This window comes from Cucumis sativus, chromosome 7 (assembly GCF_000004075.3).
Source record: "Cucumis sativus cultivar 9930 chromosome 7, Cucumber_9930_V3, whole genome shotgun sequence".
In the NCBI taxonomy this organism is placed as follows: domain Eukaryota; kingdom Viridiplantae; phylum Streptophyta; class Magnoliopsida; order Cucurbitales; family Cucurbitaceae; genus Cucumis; species Cucumis sativus.
This window is the reverse complement of record NC_026661.2, coordinates 15,869,482-15,886,478: the sequence shown is the minus strand read 5'-3', so window position 1 is coordinate 15,886,478 and position 16,997 is coordinate 15,869,482. Positions and strand designations below refer to the sequence as shown.

The window sequence follows — 16,997 nt, the reverse complement described above, 5'->3', positions numbered from 1 at the left end:
CGAGAAAATTCAATGAATATTTCTAAATAATTAAATAATTAGATCAAACCATATTCAAATTTCAATTCATTTTTAGGTTATATATTTTGTCTTTCATTCATTTGTCACTAATTTTATGAAATTTTATAATTGTATTTTTAATTATTAAAAAATATGATTCTTGAACTGTTTCTTTAGTAATGACCCTAGTTGAAAAAATTAAATGTAAAATAAAATATTTTTTCATAACCAAATTACACTCATTCAAAAAATAAAAGAAAATCAGTAATATGTTCCACAACTCGGACTTCGTCGATTTCGAGCCAGTTGTCATCGTTGACTCTGAACTTTATGTAGTTCTGGCTCCTCCTGGTTCTTTGGTTCTTGTTGGTACTCTTGTCGACCTGATACCTCTACAGGTGATTCATAGTATAGATATTTGTTATGTTCTTCATGGCCACGTCTGTGTCCATGCATGTAAGAAGTTGATGGACCGACATCCATGTATGAAGTTGATGGACTGACTCTTGAATCATAATATCATGTACCGACTTTAGACTCACAATATCCTGCTCCAAATGTTGACATCATCATCATCGGACTACCATAACTAGTTTGGCTCTATGTCTGTCTTGAGATGCACTTATTCCACATTATGGTAAACTTCATCAAGTTCAACTTCTTCCACTCGGACACGTCCCCCAATGAACTAGTGAAGGTACAATAGGTAGATCATACATATTATGTATCTCCTCCATGTACCTCTCATTGTTATTACATATATCAAGGACTTATTATGGATCATTTGCAACATCACAAAGTCTTGTGTTGTTCAATCTCTACGAATTGTAAAAAAAAATTATAAATATTGATTTGAGTAAATAATCTAAGTAATTATACAATATTTAAATATGTATCAAATGACCCATAGCTGCTTATGGTCGAGTGATGTAGAGCCCTGTAATATTATTATATCAGTGGATGCATTCTTGAGTCACATCTATATATCAAATTGCTCACCCACACCACTCTGATATATTTGTCGTCATCCATCTGTACCTAAATCCGTCGTCATGTGCTTGAGTCTATTGCTCAATATCAATGTTGTCAAAAAAACTCAAACAGTTGATGTTAAGTCGTCTGATGTCTTTAATTGCTTTATTAAATTTTCGAATTTAGAATTGACATCTGACACAATATACATAATTTTTCAGTGTATTAAACTTAAACCTTTTTATTGAAGTTGCTAACAATATAGCATGTAAAACCATAATAATAAAATCATAGATCCACAACTAACATGTACAATCCTAAATAATAATATAATAATACGTGTATAACATAATTTTAATATCAAAATAAAATCATACATCTACTAATAATATGCTTCTAATTAATAATTTTCTTATCATAACATTATATTATAGATGAATGTTAAATGAAAAGAAACTTATAAATTGAATAACAATGGTACTTTTCTTCTTAAATTGAGATGATGATTCTTCCTTTTTTTTTTATATTAATTCAATCAACATAACGAGAAATTTAGTACATAAAATAGTGTTTGATTAGTAAGTTTTACTTTGTATGGAGTAATAAAGGGCCAAGGCCTATCTTTTCTGCGTTTTCTTCTTTTTGGGCTTTTAACATGAAGGACTTTAATATTGGGCCTACCTAGTTTTCCCATTCCCAATGATTGTTAGGGTTGACGAACTTTACTCCAAAACTTCCAAATGATGCATGTTTGGATCATGACTTTATTGAAATATATATATATGTATATTACGTTGATTAACCTATATGACCTTTAATACAATGGAACAATTTGAACGAATGACTCCAAATAAAAATATTACAAAACATAAAACAAAGTAAAACTTACTAATCAAACACTATTTTACAACAGCAGATAATCAATCAAACTTTTGAGGGATTCCTTGTTTTTCTTCTCTTCACTTTGAATGATTGATTACATAAAGTACGTACTGTGTGTGTTTTATTTATCATCAAGCAGTAAAATAGTCAAAAGGGATGAAGTCATTTTGGATGCTATCCTCAATCTCAAACTTCATTTGTTGTATGGTTGAATATTCACGATGATCAACTCCATTTAACTTAAAACCTCCACCTACTTCTTCCACGTTATTACTTATAATGTTGTTTTTCCATGGCAGCTTATTGGTGTCCACTGCAGGCGTAAACTGGATGTAACTCGATGGTGAACACAAGGACGATGAAGCGGAGGCGAGTGGGACCGTCTTGGACACCCGATTGATCTCTGTTATGTCCATGGTAGTCTCGTTATTGCACCTGCTCTTATGAAAAACTTTGCACAAAACCCAGTCCTCCTGTATTTGATGTGAAATTGTTAGGATAAACCTTTCAAATTGACGTTGATTAAAGAAAGAAACCTTCACCTTTTTTCTCTTAGTATCTCTATTTAGTTTCCTAAGCTCTATTTTCAAATTTTAGAACATTTTGACTGTTAAAATAGATAAAACTCAACTAAAATATAGTATATTCATAAACGACTAGTAAAGTTCAAATATTAATAGACGAAAAAGTTAATTACAATAAAAAGAAAAAATCATTTCAGTTTTGGAGTTTCTCATTTCTAGCTATAGGGAGGGTTAAGGTGCTTCCAAAATTTAAAAAAAGAAAAAACATGAATATTGAAGGTGATGATGATTGTCTACAGCTCATCCATATGAGTTTCTTTTCTTTTCTTTTTTTCTCAAACAAGATTGGAATCTAAATTTTAAATTGTAACCCACTGACGAGGTGTTTGGAGTCGAGAGTACGTTATTATATTTGGATTACAATATAGTTTGTATTTGAGTGTTGGATTTCAGTTTAATACGTGTTTGATGTATAAATCATTTTAGTTTAATATAGGAAAATAGTAAGCACTTCAAAAAAAACAAAAATGATGAATATAAAATAGTAAATATTATAACAAACTAACATTTTATAAATAATGTTTACTCTCGCTAAATAAGTTCTTTTAAATGGTATTTACCGTAACAAAATATAGTTATCATAGTATTATATGGTTCTCGACCCAAATGAATTCTTAGCGAAAAGTATATATACGTAAGTCACTTGGACAATGCACGGCTAAATTGACATGTAAACCCAAAAAAGTGAATAAAAGAGCGCTAAGAGACGAAGAGGGATACCTTTGGGGGGAAACGAGGGTTTTGAATACGAAATTCATGCATAATCCAACTAGTTTTGATTCCATAGGGAGCTCTGTTTCTATAAAAGACCAAAGTTTTTCTCATACCCATGACTTCACCACCAAGGTTGGGATTGATAACGATTCTATCTTTTCCAGTTGCTTTCCAGTATCCATGTATTGTTGCACGATTTGCTCTCTCTCCTCTTCCATATTTTCTATCCCTAAAGCTGAAAAAATACCATTCCTTCCCATTTACCTTTGCCACTTCTGCATTATATTAATTATATATATTACTCATCCAACTGATTAAAAACATAATTATCTATGAATTCATATCACAATAATTATATATTATTTGTACGTACTTTGGAGAAATATATATATATATATTATCTTTAACATCTTATATCATGATGGTGGATGAAGTAGGGTAGAGATAATTAACAATTTCATTAAATATAAGCAATGTTTCCTTTTTAAATAAGGGGGTACTGATAGAACTTTTTTGTTCTAATATTTGTATATCAAAATCTATTACTGAATAAAGGAAAAAAAAGTTTAAATAGATTGCTTTATGACATATATTTTTTGATGTGTGGACGCTTTTTGAAATAAAAAGTTCAAAGTACAACACTCTTGTGTTGTTACATAAGTTTTCTACTTAAAAGAAAATCAGCGAAGCTGTTTTGATTATCAACAGCTTGCTTTGCTTATGAAAAGAGACTTTTTTAAAAAAATATTTTTATTTGCTACAAACTAAATTTTATCACTCTTAATCAAACTTTTAGTAAAAGTAACCAATCTGTTTTCCTTTTCCTATTATTATTAATTAGCTTGTGGGTGTTCTTTTAAGAGTAATAACAATTAAACAAAGTATTTGATTTCAAGCCAAAAATTCATTAATTAAAGAACAAAAATCAAAAGCATCCAAAGGTGAATATTTTATCGATTTCATCATTTTTTTTTTTGCAATTCTCCTAAGTTATAATATATATACACACATTACAGACGTCATTTTTTATATGCATTCTTATGGCTTCCCCCGGTTTAAATAGGATTATGGAATTTATTTTTTCTCTCTAAAACCCTAAATACATCGTAAGTTTATTTGATTATGTTATATTTAATAATTAGAGTAACAGAAATAGATAATATTTTGAGTAAGTTTATAATAATACATTTAAAGGAGTGTAAATATAGCAAATATAATATATATTAGCCATAGAGTAATTTATTGGGAGTAGACTCTAGATTTTTATTAACGAGATATGATTTATCCCTAACAAATTCTAAGTATTGACAAATTATTTTGTTATTTTTATAAGTTGTACTATATTTACAAATAGGTTAGACGGCATTTAGATATATTTGTAACGATCTTTTTTAATTATTGCTATGCAATATATATATATATCTTTGGTATATCTAGCCTTAGTTGTCACATACCATTTTATATATAATGAGAAAAAATTTGGTTTGCTTATGCAACCTATCCTTAACCCTTATCCTACTTTTTATAGTTACTTTTAGGATGGAGTAATGCTTGAGCAACTTAATTAAATTACTCTCTTAAGACTATTTATTCATGAGAAAGAGAAAGGTTTTAATGGTATACTTTATCCTTATCCTAATGTCCACAGTTAATTATTACATCATTTTTATTCACAAAAGAGAGAGAGAGAGAGATTGTATATATTAATCAAGCTTCTCCTTAATTCATTATCCTTATCCTAAATTTCTACATTTTTGCCTCATTTATTCATCACATTAAATTACAAGTTTCAATTTTTGATATTGATGAAATCTTTATGAAATTTACTGTCCACTTCATTTTTCTTTATCTTATATATACTTGAAAGATCTTTTGTATGAAAGTTAAATCTAATTAAATTAAAATGGTCCAAATGTTTTTTTCTTAGCACAAATCCCCTTTCTCTTTACATCAACTTCTCGAAAAAAAGAATTAGAATGGTTAGAAGTCAATCCAACAATACTACAATAATGACAATAACAAAATATATATATATATATATATATATATATATATATAACTTAAATTAAACTCTATAGTTACTATTGAAAGAGGAATTTGGATAGAACATGTTTGGTTTAAGGGGTAGAAGTTGAAAGAAGGATGAATATTATGTTGAATTGATCAAAATTACTTGTCATTTTCAAAATAACTTGAAAATTAAGAAAATTGTTTTTTTTTTTTAATTTTTCACATAAGTGGTCACTTTTGAAAGAAATCAATTTAGAAAAATAGATTGAAGTGTATTTTAACTTCTTCTTTTTTGTATGAAAGGAGTTTAAATAGATTGATTTCTTTTTTTAAAAAATATCTCTTTTCCCTAGTTAATAAAATCAGTTTTAATAATATAAGAAATAGATTAGACGTAAAAATAAACATTCAATTGATTTTAAACTTTAATTCTTTTTAATTTTCTCTTCGAAAAGTTTTTGAACTCCAACGATTATATTGAAAAATATCCAAATCGATAATTTAATTAACTCTTTACACATCTTTGAACACATAACCAAACAACACTCGAAACGTAGCTAACTTTTCACTCGTTTTGTCGAAGGAAAAAAAAGTATTTTTCAAAAAGATATTATTTAAATTTTGAAAATTAAGTTGGGAAGGTTTTGAGAAAGAAAACAAAAGGTGATGATTATTAGAAGTTGCTTGGGACATTTGTCCTCAAATAATGGTGGGTGTGGAAAAAGATATATACATGAGAATAATTAATGAGGTTGGTCAAATCCTTAATTAAATTATATTGTTGCATCAAGGTAACATCCTTATTAAAAGAAAACTTTTCATTTAGTACAAAAATATAATTCCATACAATTATTATTTTGCATTTGTTTCTAAGTAGATGAATTATGGTATTGTTAAGTCTCTTTTATATAGTATTAAGAAAATTAAATATGGACATATTCATTTAGATAGAACTTTGCAAAAAGGAAAGAAAAATAAAATGAACCTAGCTATCACATTAAATAACAATACTACATATTATTAGGTTAATTAATATACTATTTTCATATTTGTGTTGATTCTATTTGTTTTTAATTCTTAAACTAATATATACAATACAATTGCAAATCTTCTTTATTATGTTTGTCTCTCCTAACTCTCTAACCTTTCATATCTATGGTTTATTTTTTGTAACTATTAGGTTGTTTTATTATTACTATTCTTTGAATCAAGCCTATATAAACATGGGTAGATTTATTGTGGGGGTAAGAAGCACATGCTCCTTCACCTTTCCGATTTTTGTATTTTAATATTAATTTTGAAGTATTAAATTACGATACATATTAAATAATATTTTATTATTGCTAAAGTTTGCCTCTAGTATAATAGTTGTGCCCCTTTTAAAACCCTGGATTCTTGTCGAATCTCGTCTACTACATCTATTTTTTTACTTTGTATTTTATTCTTTTGAAAATTAAGATATAAACTTTCATCTCAAAATTTTGTGTTTTTATGCTTAAGATTTAACTAAAAATTCAACTCTTTTACTATTAAAAAAGAGAGACTTATGTTTCAAAATTCAAATGGTTACAAATCCCGAGCTAAAAAAATCAATATTTGATTTTAAAATCAATAATTAAGTTACTACATTTAGTTTTGAATATTAATCCATATAAATATTTATTTATCATATACAAATGAGTTTTCTTTTTCTGATTTTTTTTCTTACCAAAAAATACTTCATATTATGATATCTTCTAAAAAACTGTTTAGAGATTCAAATCTCCATTGATAAACATATAAAATATAATAATCTAGCTAATGGTAGAGAATTAGTAAACGCTAAAGTAGCCTTTTTTTTTTTAATGAAAAATTAGTTAACATTGGATTTGAAGGTTTAAAATGTGTATGATTTATAGTAAAAAAAAAAAAGTGAATGATTAATTTGAACTTAATTAATTATTTCAATTCATGGATTTCATATTAACTTTTTAAATCAATGACAATACAAAAAGAGTTGAGTAACAAAACCCAAAATATTTATCGCTTGTATTAACAAAATAAGAAAAGTCCATAACATGCGATCATTTTTTCATAAATTACATATATGTCGTCGTGATTTATATCTTTTTTGCGATTTATTAATCTTGAGTCATCTTGGTGCAATTAAGGCCTAAGATCAAATAACTAAAGGTAGGAGTTTTTCATTTCGGGGCAATGTATGCCCGAGATCAAATAAAATAAAGGCGGAATGTTTTCATCTCCAGATCATCTCGATGTCACTAAGGCTTGAGATCCAATAACTAAAAGAAGAATTCTTTCTCTAAGGGCATCTCGACATATTGGTGCATTGTATACCCAAGATCGAATGAACTAAAGGTGGAGTTCTTTCATCCCGAGACATCTCGATACAACTAAGGCCCAAGATCATGTTTCATGATCTACATGATCATCTAAATTTGAAAGTCATCATTTAAAATGAAGTACAAGATCGTGTATCAAAATCTATACGATCGTATCGTGCGTGTGTTGTCGATTTATCACGTGTTGACTAGAATAATTTTGGTATTTTATATTGTGGACCTTTTGATTTTTTCCGTTTCCAAAATTATTTTATACAATATAAATATTTTATCGATTTGTTATACTTTTTAAAAATTCATTATTAGATTCGATCATCTTTTACTAGGGACAATTTTTCCACAAAATTAGCCCCAATTTTATAGAGCTGATTGCACAACGACAACATATATATAGTTCTAAGCGACTTGGCCAAGCAAACTAATACACATTTTTTTTTATAAAAGCCAAAATAAATTATAAGATTAACATGCAAAAGTATAAAGATAAGTTTGAAAATTATACTATTTTAATTAAAACAATTCAAAAGAATAATTTTATAAAAAATAAGTCCCAACTCAACTTTACACATTATACTTGTATTATCAACCTCAATCTTAATTCAATTCAATAAAAAAGAATCAAAATTAAAGATTTCGAAAGCATTTAGTGCATGCTCTTTTTTCTAAAAATGCTCTTGAAAAAAGCACTTCACTCTACTAATAAAAGTTGGAAGAGGGAGAGAAAAAGGTACCCGGAAGCTGCCATGGCTCACAAGTATGCAAATCAATTTCAACCAAAGTACCCTTCAAAGCTTCTTCTTCATTTGTGATCTTTTTGTACAAATAATAACATACTAACTCCTCATCACTTGGATAAAACCTAAACCCAGGAGGAAGACTTGCTCCAATGTCTCCTAACCCCATTCTCTTAACTTCGCTAGATGATTTCTGTAAAAGAAAAGACCTCAAAAAAACCCTGATTAAACTATATATATATATGGATCATGATGTTGATCTAAAGAAACATATTTATTGGATATGTTTTAAGGATTGTCTTTGGTTTTCTTTACTTGAGATTTTCGAAGTATGTGGTTGTATTTATATATGTATTATTGAGGTGGAGAAATGGGTAAAGTATCTTGAAAATGAAAGAGAATTAATTGAGTTGAAAGTTCATAAGAAACCGTGTCTAAACATAGAGAAGTTGGCATGAAATTTCTAAGTAAAAACAAGAGGTGTTCCAAATTTCTTCTCACATGGGAAATGTCTACTTTAAGCATCAAGAAATTTTTGTACAAAAAAAATATTCTATCCAATCTTTCTAAATTTCTGTTTTTCTTTTTTCTTTTTCTTTTTCCTTTTTAAAAAGATGCTGATCATAGATCAATAGATGCATTAGATTATTTCAACTAGGCTGGTACCATCATAGCAACCGTTCATCATCTCCCATATTTTAAAGAAATATCGTTGATCAATGAAGAAATTACAAAATAATGGTTTTTCAAAGTCCAAAAGTAAATACGCAAATACAGAGAAGCATGATTACATGAAAGGCCGTTATTTACATGGTCTTTCAAAGTTGGTCTTTGGTCTTTGTTGAATGTTGAGTAATATTTATGCATATACATTAATATTCTCCGAAAAAACTTGATTACAAAATATAGGTGATATCTCAACTTATATTGATTCTCCTTCTAAAGAACTACATATTAGAATATTTGCATCAGTGTCGGGTGATAGGTATACCTTTATTAAAAGATTTGATTCTAACATGAATAGGTTTGGCGTGAATGTTAAGTTAAGGATGTGTCATGTGTTAACTAGGACTTAAAAAGAGAATTAACTAGATGTGTGCCTTGATATGGCCCATACCTAACTTGGTTATCCATACCTCACCATCAACTAGTTGGTCGTTATTGTCCTCCATTTTGCCTTTTTGGGCTAACCAATATGAAAATCCTTCTGATTGCTTCCATTGGACCTTGTTTTATCACATATAAGTGTTTGAAATTGAACTCAAAGCAACGATTATTTGTATCGGTACAACATCATTCATGAAAGGGATGGACCATTTTATTAAATTTATACAAATAGACTTTTTTTTATTATTATTGAATCAATAATATATGGGTAAAAGTATTAAACTCTCTAACTAAAACGGATAGACATAACCAAATTTATTTTAGCTCACTTATCTCTTGATCTTATTGATTGATAACAAACTAAAGTTGTTGGAATAAGTATAATCATCCACTAAGAAACATAGTATGGAGTAAAATCTTTAATTAATTAACACAAAACTTTGATTTTAGTTAAAAAAAAAAAAAAAAAAAAAACAAAGAAACAAAGGTATATATATACAAGCATGAAAAATAGCTTATACTAATCCAGTCATTAATGATCCTTTTACAGTGGAAGTTCATTAATCTTATCGTTCTTTTTAATAATAATAAAAAAATTGTTTGAATCAAGAATGTATCTTGATTCAACAACAATCCATTGTAATATAGTTCATATAAGTAAGGTGGGACATGTATGGTTTATTTGTTTTCTAATATATCTCATTAATTGAATTGATTAAGTTGAAGACACATATTATTAGCTTAACAATCTAATTGAGATAAATTTTGTATGTTATTTTATTGTTAGCTCTATTTATTTGTTAATTGTTTTTATTTCCATATCTAAATGAATATGTAACCATATGAAAAGTGAACTATTTAACTTTTTAATGTGTTGATCGAAAATATAATGCATGCACTATTATCTCAATTAATTGAAACTATACTATTTGTTTTTAAAGTGGCATTTTATAAATATAGATCAATATGGGTAATCATAGGTTAAATGGTAGAGTAACCATTAAATATGTATTTTCCTTCCCTCAGAAGGCATAGGATATATAAAATTTCCAACCAATGAAATATTGTAAACAAATAAGAAACGTAATGACAAACACTAATGTCATTGCTGTCACCTTCTCTAGTCTCTTTACACAGCTCACATTCACACTTAGCAATAAGCATGTTGTCAATGTCAGTTTCAAAACCCTTCCATTTATGGAAGAAGCCTAGAACCCCTTGTTGAGTTTTGGAATAATTTGAAATCATTGACCCATTCAACTACGGAGGATAATTATCACCAAAAGAAGATCAAATCGAGAGGCAATCAGTTAAAGAACGAGAAGAATCAGTCATTGTCGATTTATAATTACTAGTTCATGCTTTATCTCTAGAATGTGAGCTAGGGCACATCCAACACATGAAACATTTAAAAACACACCAAATAACATTTTGTGGATCTTATTTTTTATTTAATAATAGGTCAAATTTAATAAAGGGTGATAGATATTTATTAAATGAAAGATTGCAAAAGTTGAAAAGACTTAAATAATTAACATGTTTATTTTAAATTTATAGACGTATTTAATATATTTAATATGGATAGGAAAGATGGTTAGGTAAAACTATAAATATATTTTTAGAGTTAGGTTGAAGAAGAAAACCTTAACCCAAAGTACATTTTTTTTTAATTTTTAAATAAATAAATAAAAATATCCATTAGACATTTTGATTGTCACGTGCACATCCCGTGAGTTTACTCTTTTAAGATTACGTTCCATTTTTTTCTCCCAAGCAAATTACTTTTTTTTTCCCTTTTATTTTATTGAACAATTTCTTTACGAAAATTACTTTTAACTTTAAAATATTGACAAAGAAATTTAATTAAGCATTTTAGTATCATTTTTAAAAACTTTTTAAAAAAATCCAAAACAGAAGCTAAGTTTTAATAACTACTCTTCTTTTTACATAATTTTCAAAAACTTTTGTTTGATTTTTTACTTGGTTATAATGATTCACTATCTTTCATAAATAAAAAGGAATTAGTGTTGAGTTATTAACCAAATTCTAAATTCTAAAGACGCCTTTTCTTTCTTTTTTTTTTTTGGTAATATTGAATTTTGGGTTGATTTTTGAAACCTTGTTATAAATATAGAGGATAAGTTAGGCTTAATTTTTTAAAGTCTAAAAACAAAAAATCAAATAGTTACTAAACGTTCAAATAGAACCAAAATTTCAAATTCTTCTAAAAATTTACATACATAAATATAAAATTAAATGCCAAAACGTTATTAGACATATAAAATTCAAATTTACATGTTCTATCTTATATTTCTAGAAGCTTAAGTTAAAAGTTCAATAACTTATGCTTCATTAGATAACCATTTTTGGTTATTTTGTGTTTTGTTTTTGAAAAATATTTTATTCTTATTTCTTACCACAACTTGCATCATTTAAGGTTTAAATTTTTAGTCAAATTTCAAGAAAAAAACAAGTATTTTTAGTTTTCAAATTTTGATTTGGTTTTTACGGAGATGTTTTTTCTTTGGATTGCGGTTACCTTCGCATTGATGGAAAGGACGCCTTCGGTATCTAGGAGTCGCGGACCGACCATAGAACCCTGTTCAATAAGTGGAACGCATTAGCTGTCTGCTCTCCGGTTGGGCAGTAAGGGTCGGAGAAGGCAATCACTCATTCTTAAAACCAGCATTCTTAAGACCAAAGAGGCGGGCGGAAAGCTCTCCGTTCCTGGTTCTCTTGTAGCTGGATTCTCTTTTCAAACAAATAAATTTGAGAGTAAAAGTAGTATTTATAAGTTTATTGTTTAAAACAGAATAAAATTAAAATTAGTTAACCAATTGAATTTTTTTATAAAAAACAGCAATTTAAAAATCAAAGAAATGACCAAATCAATCCATTTAAATATAACAGTATATTTACTCAACCACGCTTAGATGGTGGCTTTACTTTAGTGAGTCAAATAAGATGGACTTTGATCCTTACATCTCATCTTCATCATCTTCATCTTCTTCACCAAACCTTTGTTGGAAAATACGTTTTCCTCTCTTTTTCTCCAAACAAAAACAAAATATAGGTCAATAATACCACTTTCCACCTCATTTATTTTTACAAATATATTATCATTTTTTTCTATACTATCTTCAACCACTATATCATTACTTTTCATTTCTTCTTGTTGTATTACAACATTTAAGTATGAATAAAACATATAGGAAATCAATCCTTTTGAAAAAATGGTTACCATAGACTTTCTTTTAAAAGAAATTTATGATAACATAAACCACAACACTTCAGACGAAAAGCACACAAGCTACACCCTAGAAAATTTGTGGCTTTACACACAACCAATCGAATCCACTCTGAAAAATCAGAGACAAAAGAAAAGCAACCCACACCGAAGACTCCTCTTTGTAAACAAATGTGCCGCCACATTGCCCGCACACGAAACATGACTAATTTATGCAAAAACAAAGGATCAGTTTAACAACCCCTTGTTGTCTCTAACCAACACTCTAATCTCATCCTCTTTTTTCTCAATTTCCAGCAACACACAGAACCACTTAATGACAGTAAGAGGCAATAACAATCAACCCAACATGATGATCATTAGTGTGGAAAATATTTTATAGATAAATATTCTATCATTTTACATGAAAAGAGTTGAGGATAAATACGATACCTGTACAAGTACTAAACAAGGCAGGAGATGAATATACTCCTAATTTGAATAATTTATATTTATACCCTTCCTCAAACTCAAGGTGACATAGTAGATGTCAACTTGAGTTTGGTAAGTAACTGACTGAAGCGAATAGACGGTAAGACTTTGGTGAAGATATTTGCATTTTGCTTAGTAGTGGAGACAAAGCGTAAATGAGTGTGTTGCTCAACAAAGTGATAGTCATTTTCAATGTGCTTCGTACACTCATGAAAGACATCATTGTGGACAATCTGGATGGCATTATGATTGTCACAACGAAAACGCTATGGAAAGTCTAATACATTCAATAACATTGACTACGACAGCACGTACAAAATGCTACAAAAACACTTTTATAGCGTTCTTTTAATATCATTAAAAATGCTATTGAAATGTTTTGATAGCATTTTACCATCGCAATAAAAAACGTTAACAAAACCTTTTAATAGCGTTTTTTTCACGCTAAGAAAAGTCTTTATAGCAACAAATATATGCTATCGCAACAAAATTTTATAACATTGTAAAAACGCTATGAAAAAGTGTACTTTCAATAACATGGGCTACGAAAGCGTTTCGAAAACGCTATCGAAAGTCTACAATAACATTTTTTTTATGCTATCATAACTGAATTTCTTGTAGTGATATAACAAGTCTTAAGTAAGAGGTCTCTCTAGAAATGAAGCTGAAAAAGGTATTTTCAAAAATCATGAGTAAATAAATAAAACTTCATACTATTTGTGTGAAAAATTAATGTGCATAGCATGTATTACCAACTAATACATTATAAATATGTTAATTACGAATTAATGATCTTTACAACAATCTTTCGATCCACATTATCAAACTTATGAGCTTGACCACAAATTGTTGAACTCATGTCTAAGGAACTAAATTATTGTTGAAAAAAAAACAACTTATAAATTAAATGAAAGACAGGAAATTAAACAAACCAGCTAATTAACACATTATATATTCTATATTTGAAATAATTCTTCAAACTAATTAAACTTTGTTCTAGTCTTCTAAATTTAGTTTTTCCATTAAACATGCATATATAAATACTTCTCATCATAGGAAAGAAAAATCCAGGAAAAAAACACTCCAATTTGCCATTGAATCCAAATTATTTAAGACACTTAACCACGAGAATGACAAGAAATCTTAGTCTCATTCAAATCCTTCTCTTAGTATTTGCTTGGCAATGTTGTGCTGTCGTTTTCGATGACATCACCGGCACTCAAAATCGTCTCAAGGGGATCGTACCAACAACAAATGAGCAGTTTCTTCGTCCTACAGAAGCACCCCGGCGTCTTGGCTTCAATACTCTTTCCAACATTGGCGGCACGGTGAATGACATTAAGGCAAATGTTGATCTAAATGAAAATGGTGTGTCAATTTTTGATGTTACAAAACATGGAGCTAAAGCTAATGGAAAAACTGATGATGCACAGGTGAGAAATATCAACACACACTAACTTCAAACCTTTTAATTTGAGTTAATTATCTGTAAATGGATGACTATAGGGAATTGTATATATTTTTTGCTATTAAATTCTATCGTTATATTATATTTTGGTGGATATTGATGGTACAATTATTTCAACATTTTTTTGGGAAAAAGAGTTATAATTTTTTTATTTTTTTTCCATTTTGAAGGCATTCATGACAACATGGATTGCAGCATGCCGGAACACAGTCGGTCCGGCAAAGTTCTTGATCCCACAAGGCACATTTCTGGTGGGCCCGGTGACTTTCGCTGGTCCTTGCAAAAGCTTTCCGATCACCCTCGAAAATCAAGGAACTGTAAAGGCCACCACCGATATTAGTGCATATTCATCTCCAGAATGGTTCTCCGTTGAAGATATTACTGGTTTCATCCTCACCGGCTCCGGCGTCTTTGACGGCCAAGGCCTCTCTGTTTGGTCTTACAACGACTGCAAGAAAAACAACTTATGCCAACTTCTTCCAATCGTAACTATATATTTTTGCCTTTAATTTAAATTACAAGTGTTTTACACTCTAAACTTTTTGATTTGTGTCTAACACGTATCTAAAAAAAACTTGTGATAGACCAAACATATTTAAAAATGAAAAATTATTTTAAATTACAAAAACTATTAAAATTGTTTAGAAAATATGTAGCAAAATTTCATATATCCTATTGATAAGAATTTGAAATTTTACTTTAAATACTTTTATTTATTATGTTATATTCGAAAATGTCTTTTCAACTATGGTGATTAATTCTTTGATTTTTTTTTTTTTTTTTTGCAGTCGATTAAATTCATGAGATTAAATCACACGACTGTTGATGGGCTCACATCGATAAACAGCATGGGCTTTCACACGTCTGTATTCTACTGCTACAATTTCACTGCTACTAACATGAAAATTATAGCTCCACATAATAGTCCCAACACCGATGGAATGCATCTTAGCACCTCAAAATTGGTCACCATTGCCAATAGTGTCATTGGCACAGGTGATGATTGTGTCTCCATTGGTCACAGTACAGAGAATATAACCGTCACCAATGTCACTTGCGGCCCTGGACATGGCCTTAGGTAAATATTACACTTTCTAAAAAAGAAGTTAAAGATTAAATAGACACGAAGGAAAACACCTAAAAGCTTTCCATTATTCATCTTTTTCAGTGTGGGCAGCTTGGGCAAGTACTCGAAAGAAAAGGGTGTCTATGATGTTCTAGTAAAGAACTGCACCATTTTCAATGCCACCAATGGTGCCAGAATCAAGACTTGGGCTAGCCCTGTCTCGGGGTTAGCCTCGAGAATTATCTTTGAAGACATTGTAATGTACAACGTAAAAAATCCTATAATTATCGATCAAACCTACGGCACTAAGAAGAAGAAGGTAAATAATAACAATAAAAACTAACCATGTTATTAGTTTAATCCAGTCGAGATGTCAAGAGCATAAACTGAGAGTGTTAAGAAAATGTCAATCTAAAATTGAGATGTGCACTGTCTAATGTTTCTTCTTCTTGTATATCTTATTAAAAGAAACAGATGATCTTAATCTTTAGAGTTTAATAGTGATTTAACGATAACGTACGTGTTACTAAACTTAAATGTGCATGCAGGAATCAAATTGGAAGGTTAGCAACGTACAGTTCAAGAACATTCGAGGAACATCGACAACGAATGTGGCAGTGTTGTTGGAATGCAGCAAGTTGTTTCCATGCGAGGGGGTGGAGTTGAGGGACATTAACTTGAGTTATGGAGGCACCAACTTGAGGAATACAACCATTGTTTCTTCATGTTCGAATGCAAAGATTGCTACTTTTGGGGTTAAAAATCCACCACCTTGTGTTGTATAACGTTGGGTATACAAATTTATTCATTATTGGGGATTTATGCATTGGAGATTTATGAATTGGGGATTATATATATTATTCAACACATTGTATTCTCTGTTTTGAATTATGAATTCAATGTGAAAATTATTGGTTTTTTTTTTAATCTTGGTCATCTCAAGCTAGTTAGGATAATCCAAAATTTCTAATCCTTAAACAAATAACTCTTAATTCATCCATCAAATAAATTTAAATCAACTTCTAACTTCTTACATTATCTTAATTTTTGTTTGAAAAACGTTAAATTCAAGAATTTGAGATAAATAAATTTTTATAGAGGAAACTATTTACAAAATATAGGATTAAAGAAAAAAAGGAATTGTCAAAAATAGAAAATTTGACAAAATATTTATAACATATGAAAATATTTCATACTCTATCAATAATAAACATTAGTATGCTTCTATAAGTGACATTGATAGATAGTGATAGAAGTCTATTAGTTTCTATCATTAATAGAACCCAAAATTTTGTTATAGTTTCTAAGTATATATCTTAATTTATTTTACTATTTTTAAAAAATATCCCTTTTAAAAGTGTTCCTTAAAAAAAAGTTAAATTCACTTATGAAAATTATGA

At 28.9% G+C, this 16,997-nt stretch overlaps 2 protein-coding genes across 2 annotated transcripts; one reads left to right on the top strand and one right to left on the bottom strand.

Annotated features, from left to right (window-relative positions):
• Positions 1-1,706: 1,706 nt before the first annotated feature.
• LOC105436151 (NAC domain-containing protein 21/22) lies at positions 1,707-8,567 on the bottom strand. The gene is made up of 3 exons (XM_011660900.2): positions 8,236-8,567; positions 3,159-3,427; positions 1,707-2,327 (listed from the first exon to the last, which is right to left on the bottom strand). Exons 1-3 carry the CDS (start codon positions 8,405-8,407, stop codon positions 1,986-1,988), a joined length of 783 nt encoding a protein of 260 aa, XP_011659202.1. The 5' UTR covers positions 8,408-8,567; the 3' UTR covers positions 1,707-1,985.
• Positions 8,568-15,379: 6,812 nt separating this feature from the next.
• On the top strand, positions 15,380-16,382 carry LOC116405260 (polygalacturonase-like). The gene is made up of 3 exons (XM_031889233.1): positions 15,380-15,609; positions 15,700-15,916; positions 16,146-16,382. The coding sequence occupies exons 1-3, from the start codon at positions 15,380-15,382 to the stop codon at positions 16,380-16,382; spliced, it is 684 nt and encodes a 227-aa protein (XP_031745093.1).
• The last annotated feature ends 615 nt before the right edge of the window (positions 16,383-16,997 follow it).

Excerpts from the sequence above, each read along its gene's own strand:
- LOC105436151 (XM_011660900.2), bottom strand. The coding sequence starts at position 8,407 with ATGGGGTTAGGAGACATTGGAGCAAGTCTTCCTCCTGGGTTTAGGTTT. Across the intron at positions 3,428-8,235 it reads TGAGCCATGGCAGCTTCCGG|AAGTGGCAAAGGTAAATGGG; the intron begins GTACCTTTTTCT and ends AATATAATGCAG. Across the intron at positions 2,328-3,158 it reads ACCCTCGTTTCCCCCCAAAG|GAGGACTGGGTTTTGTGCAA; the intron begins GTATCCCTCTTC and ends CATCAAATACAG.
- LOC116405260 (XM_031889233.1), top strand. The coding sequence starts at position 15,380 with ATGGGCTTTCACACGTCTGTATTCTACTGCTACAATTTCACTGCTACT. Across the intron at positions 15,610-15,699 it reads GGCCCTGGACATGGCCTTAG|TGTGGGCAGCTTGGGCAAGT; the intron begins GTAAATATTACA and ends CATCTTTTTCAG. Across the intron at positions 15,917-16,145 it reads ACGGCACTAAGAAGAAGAAG|GAATCAAATTGGAAGGTTAG; the intron begins GTAAATAATAAC and ends ATGTGCATGCAG.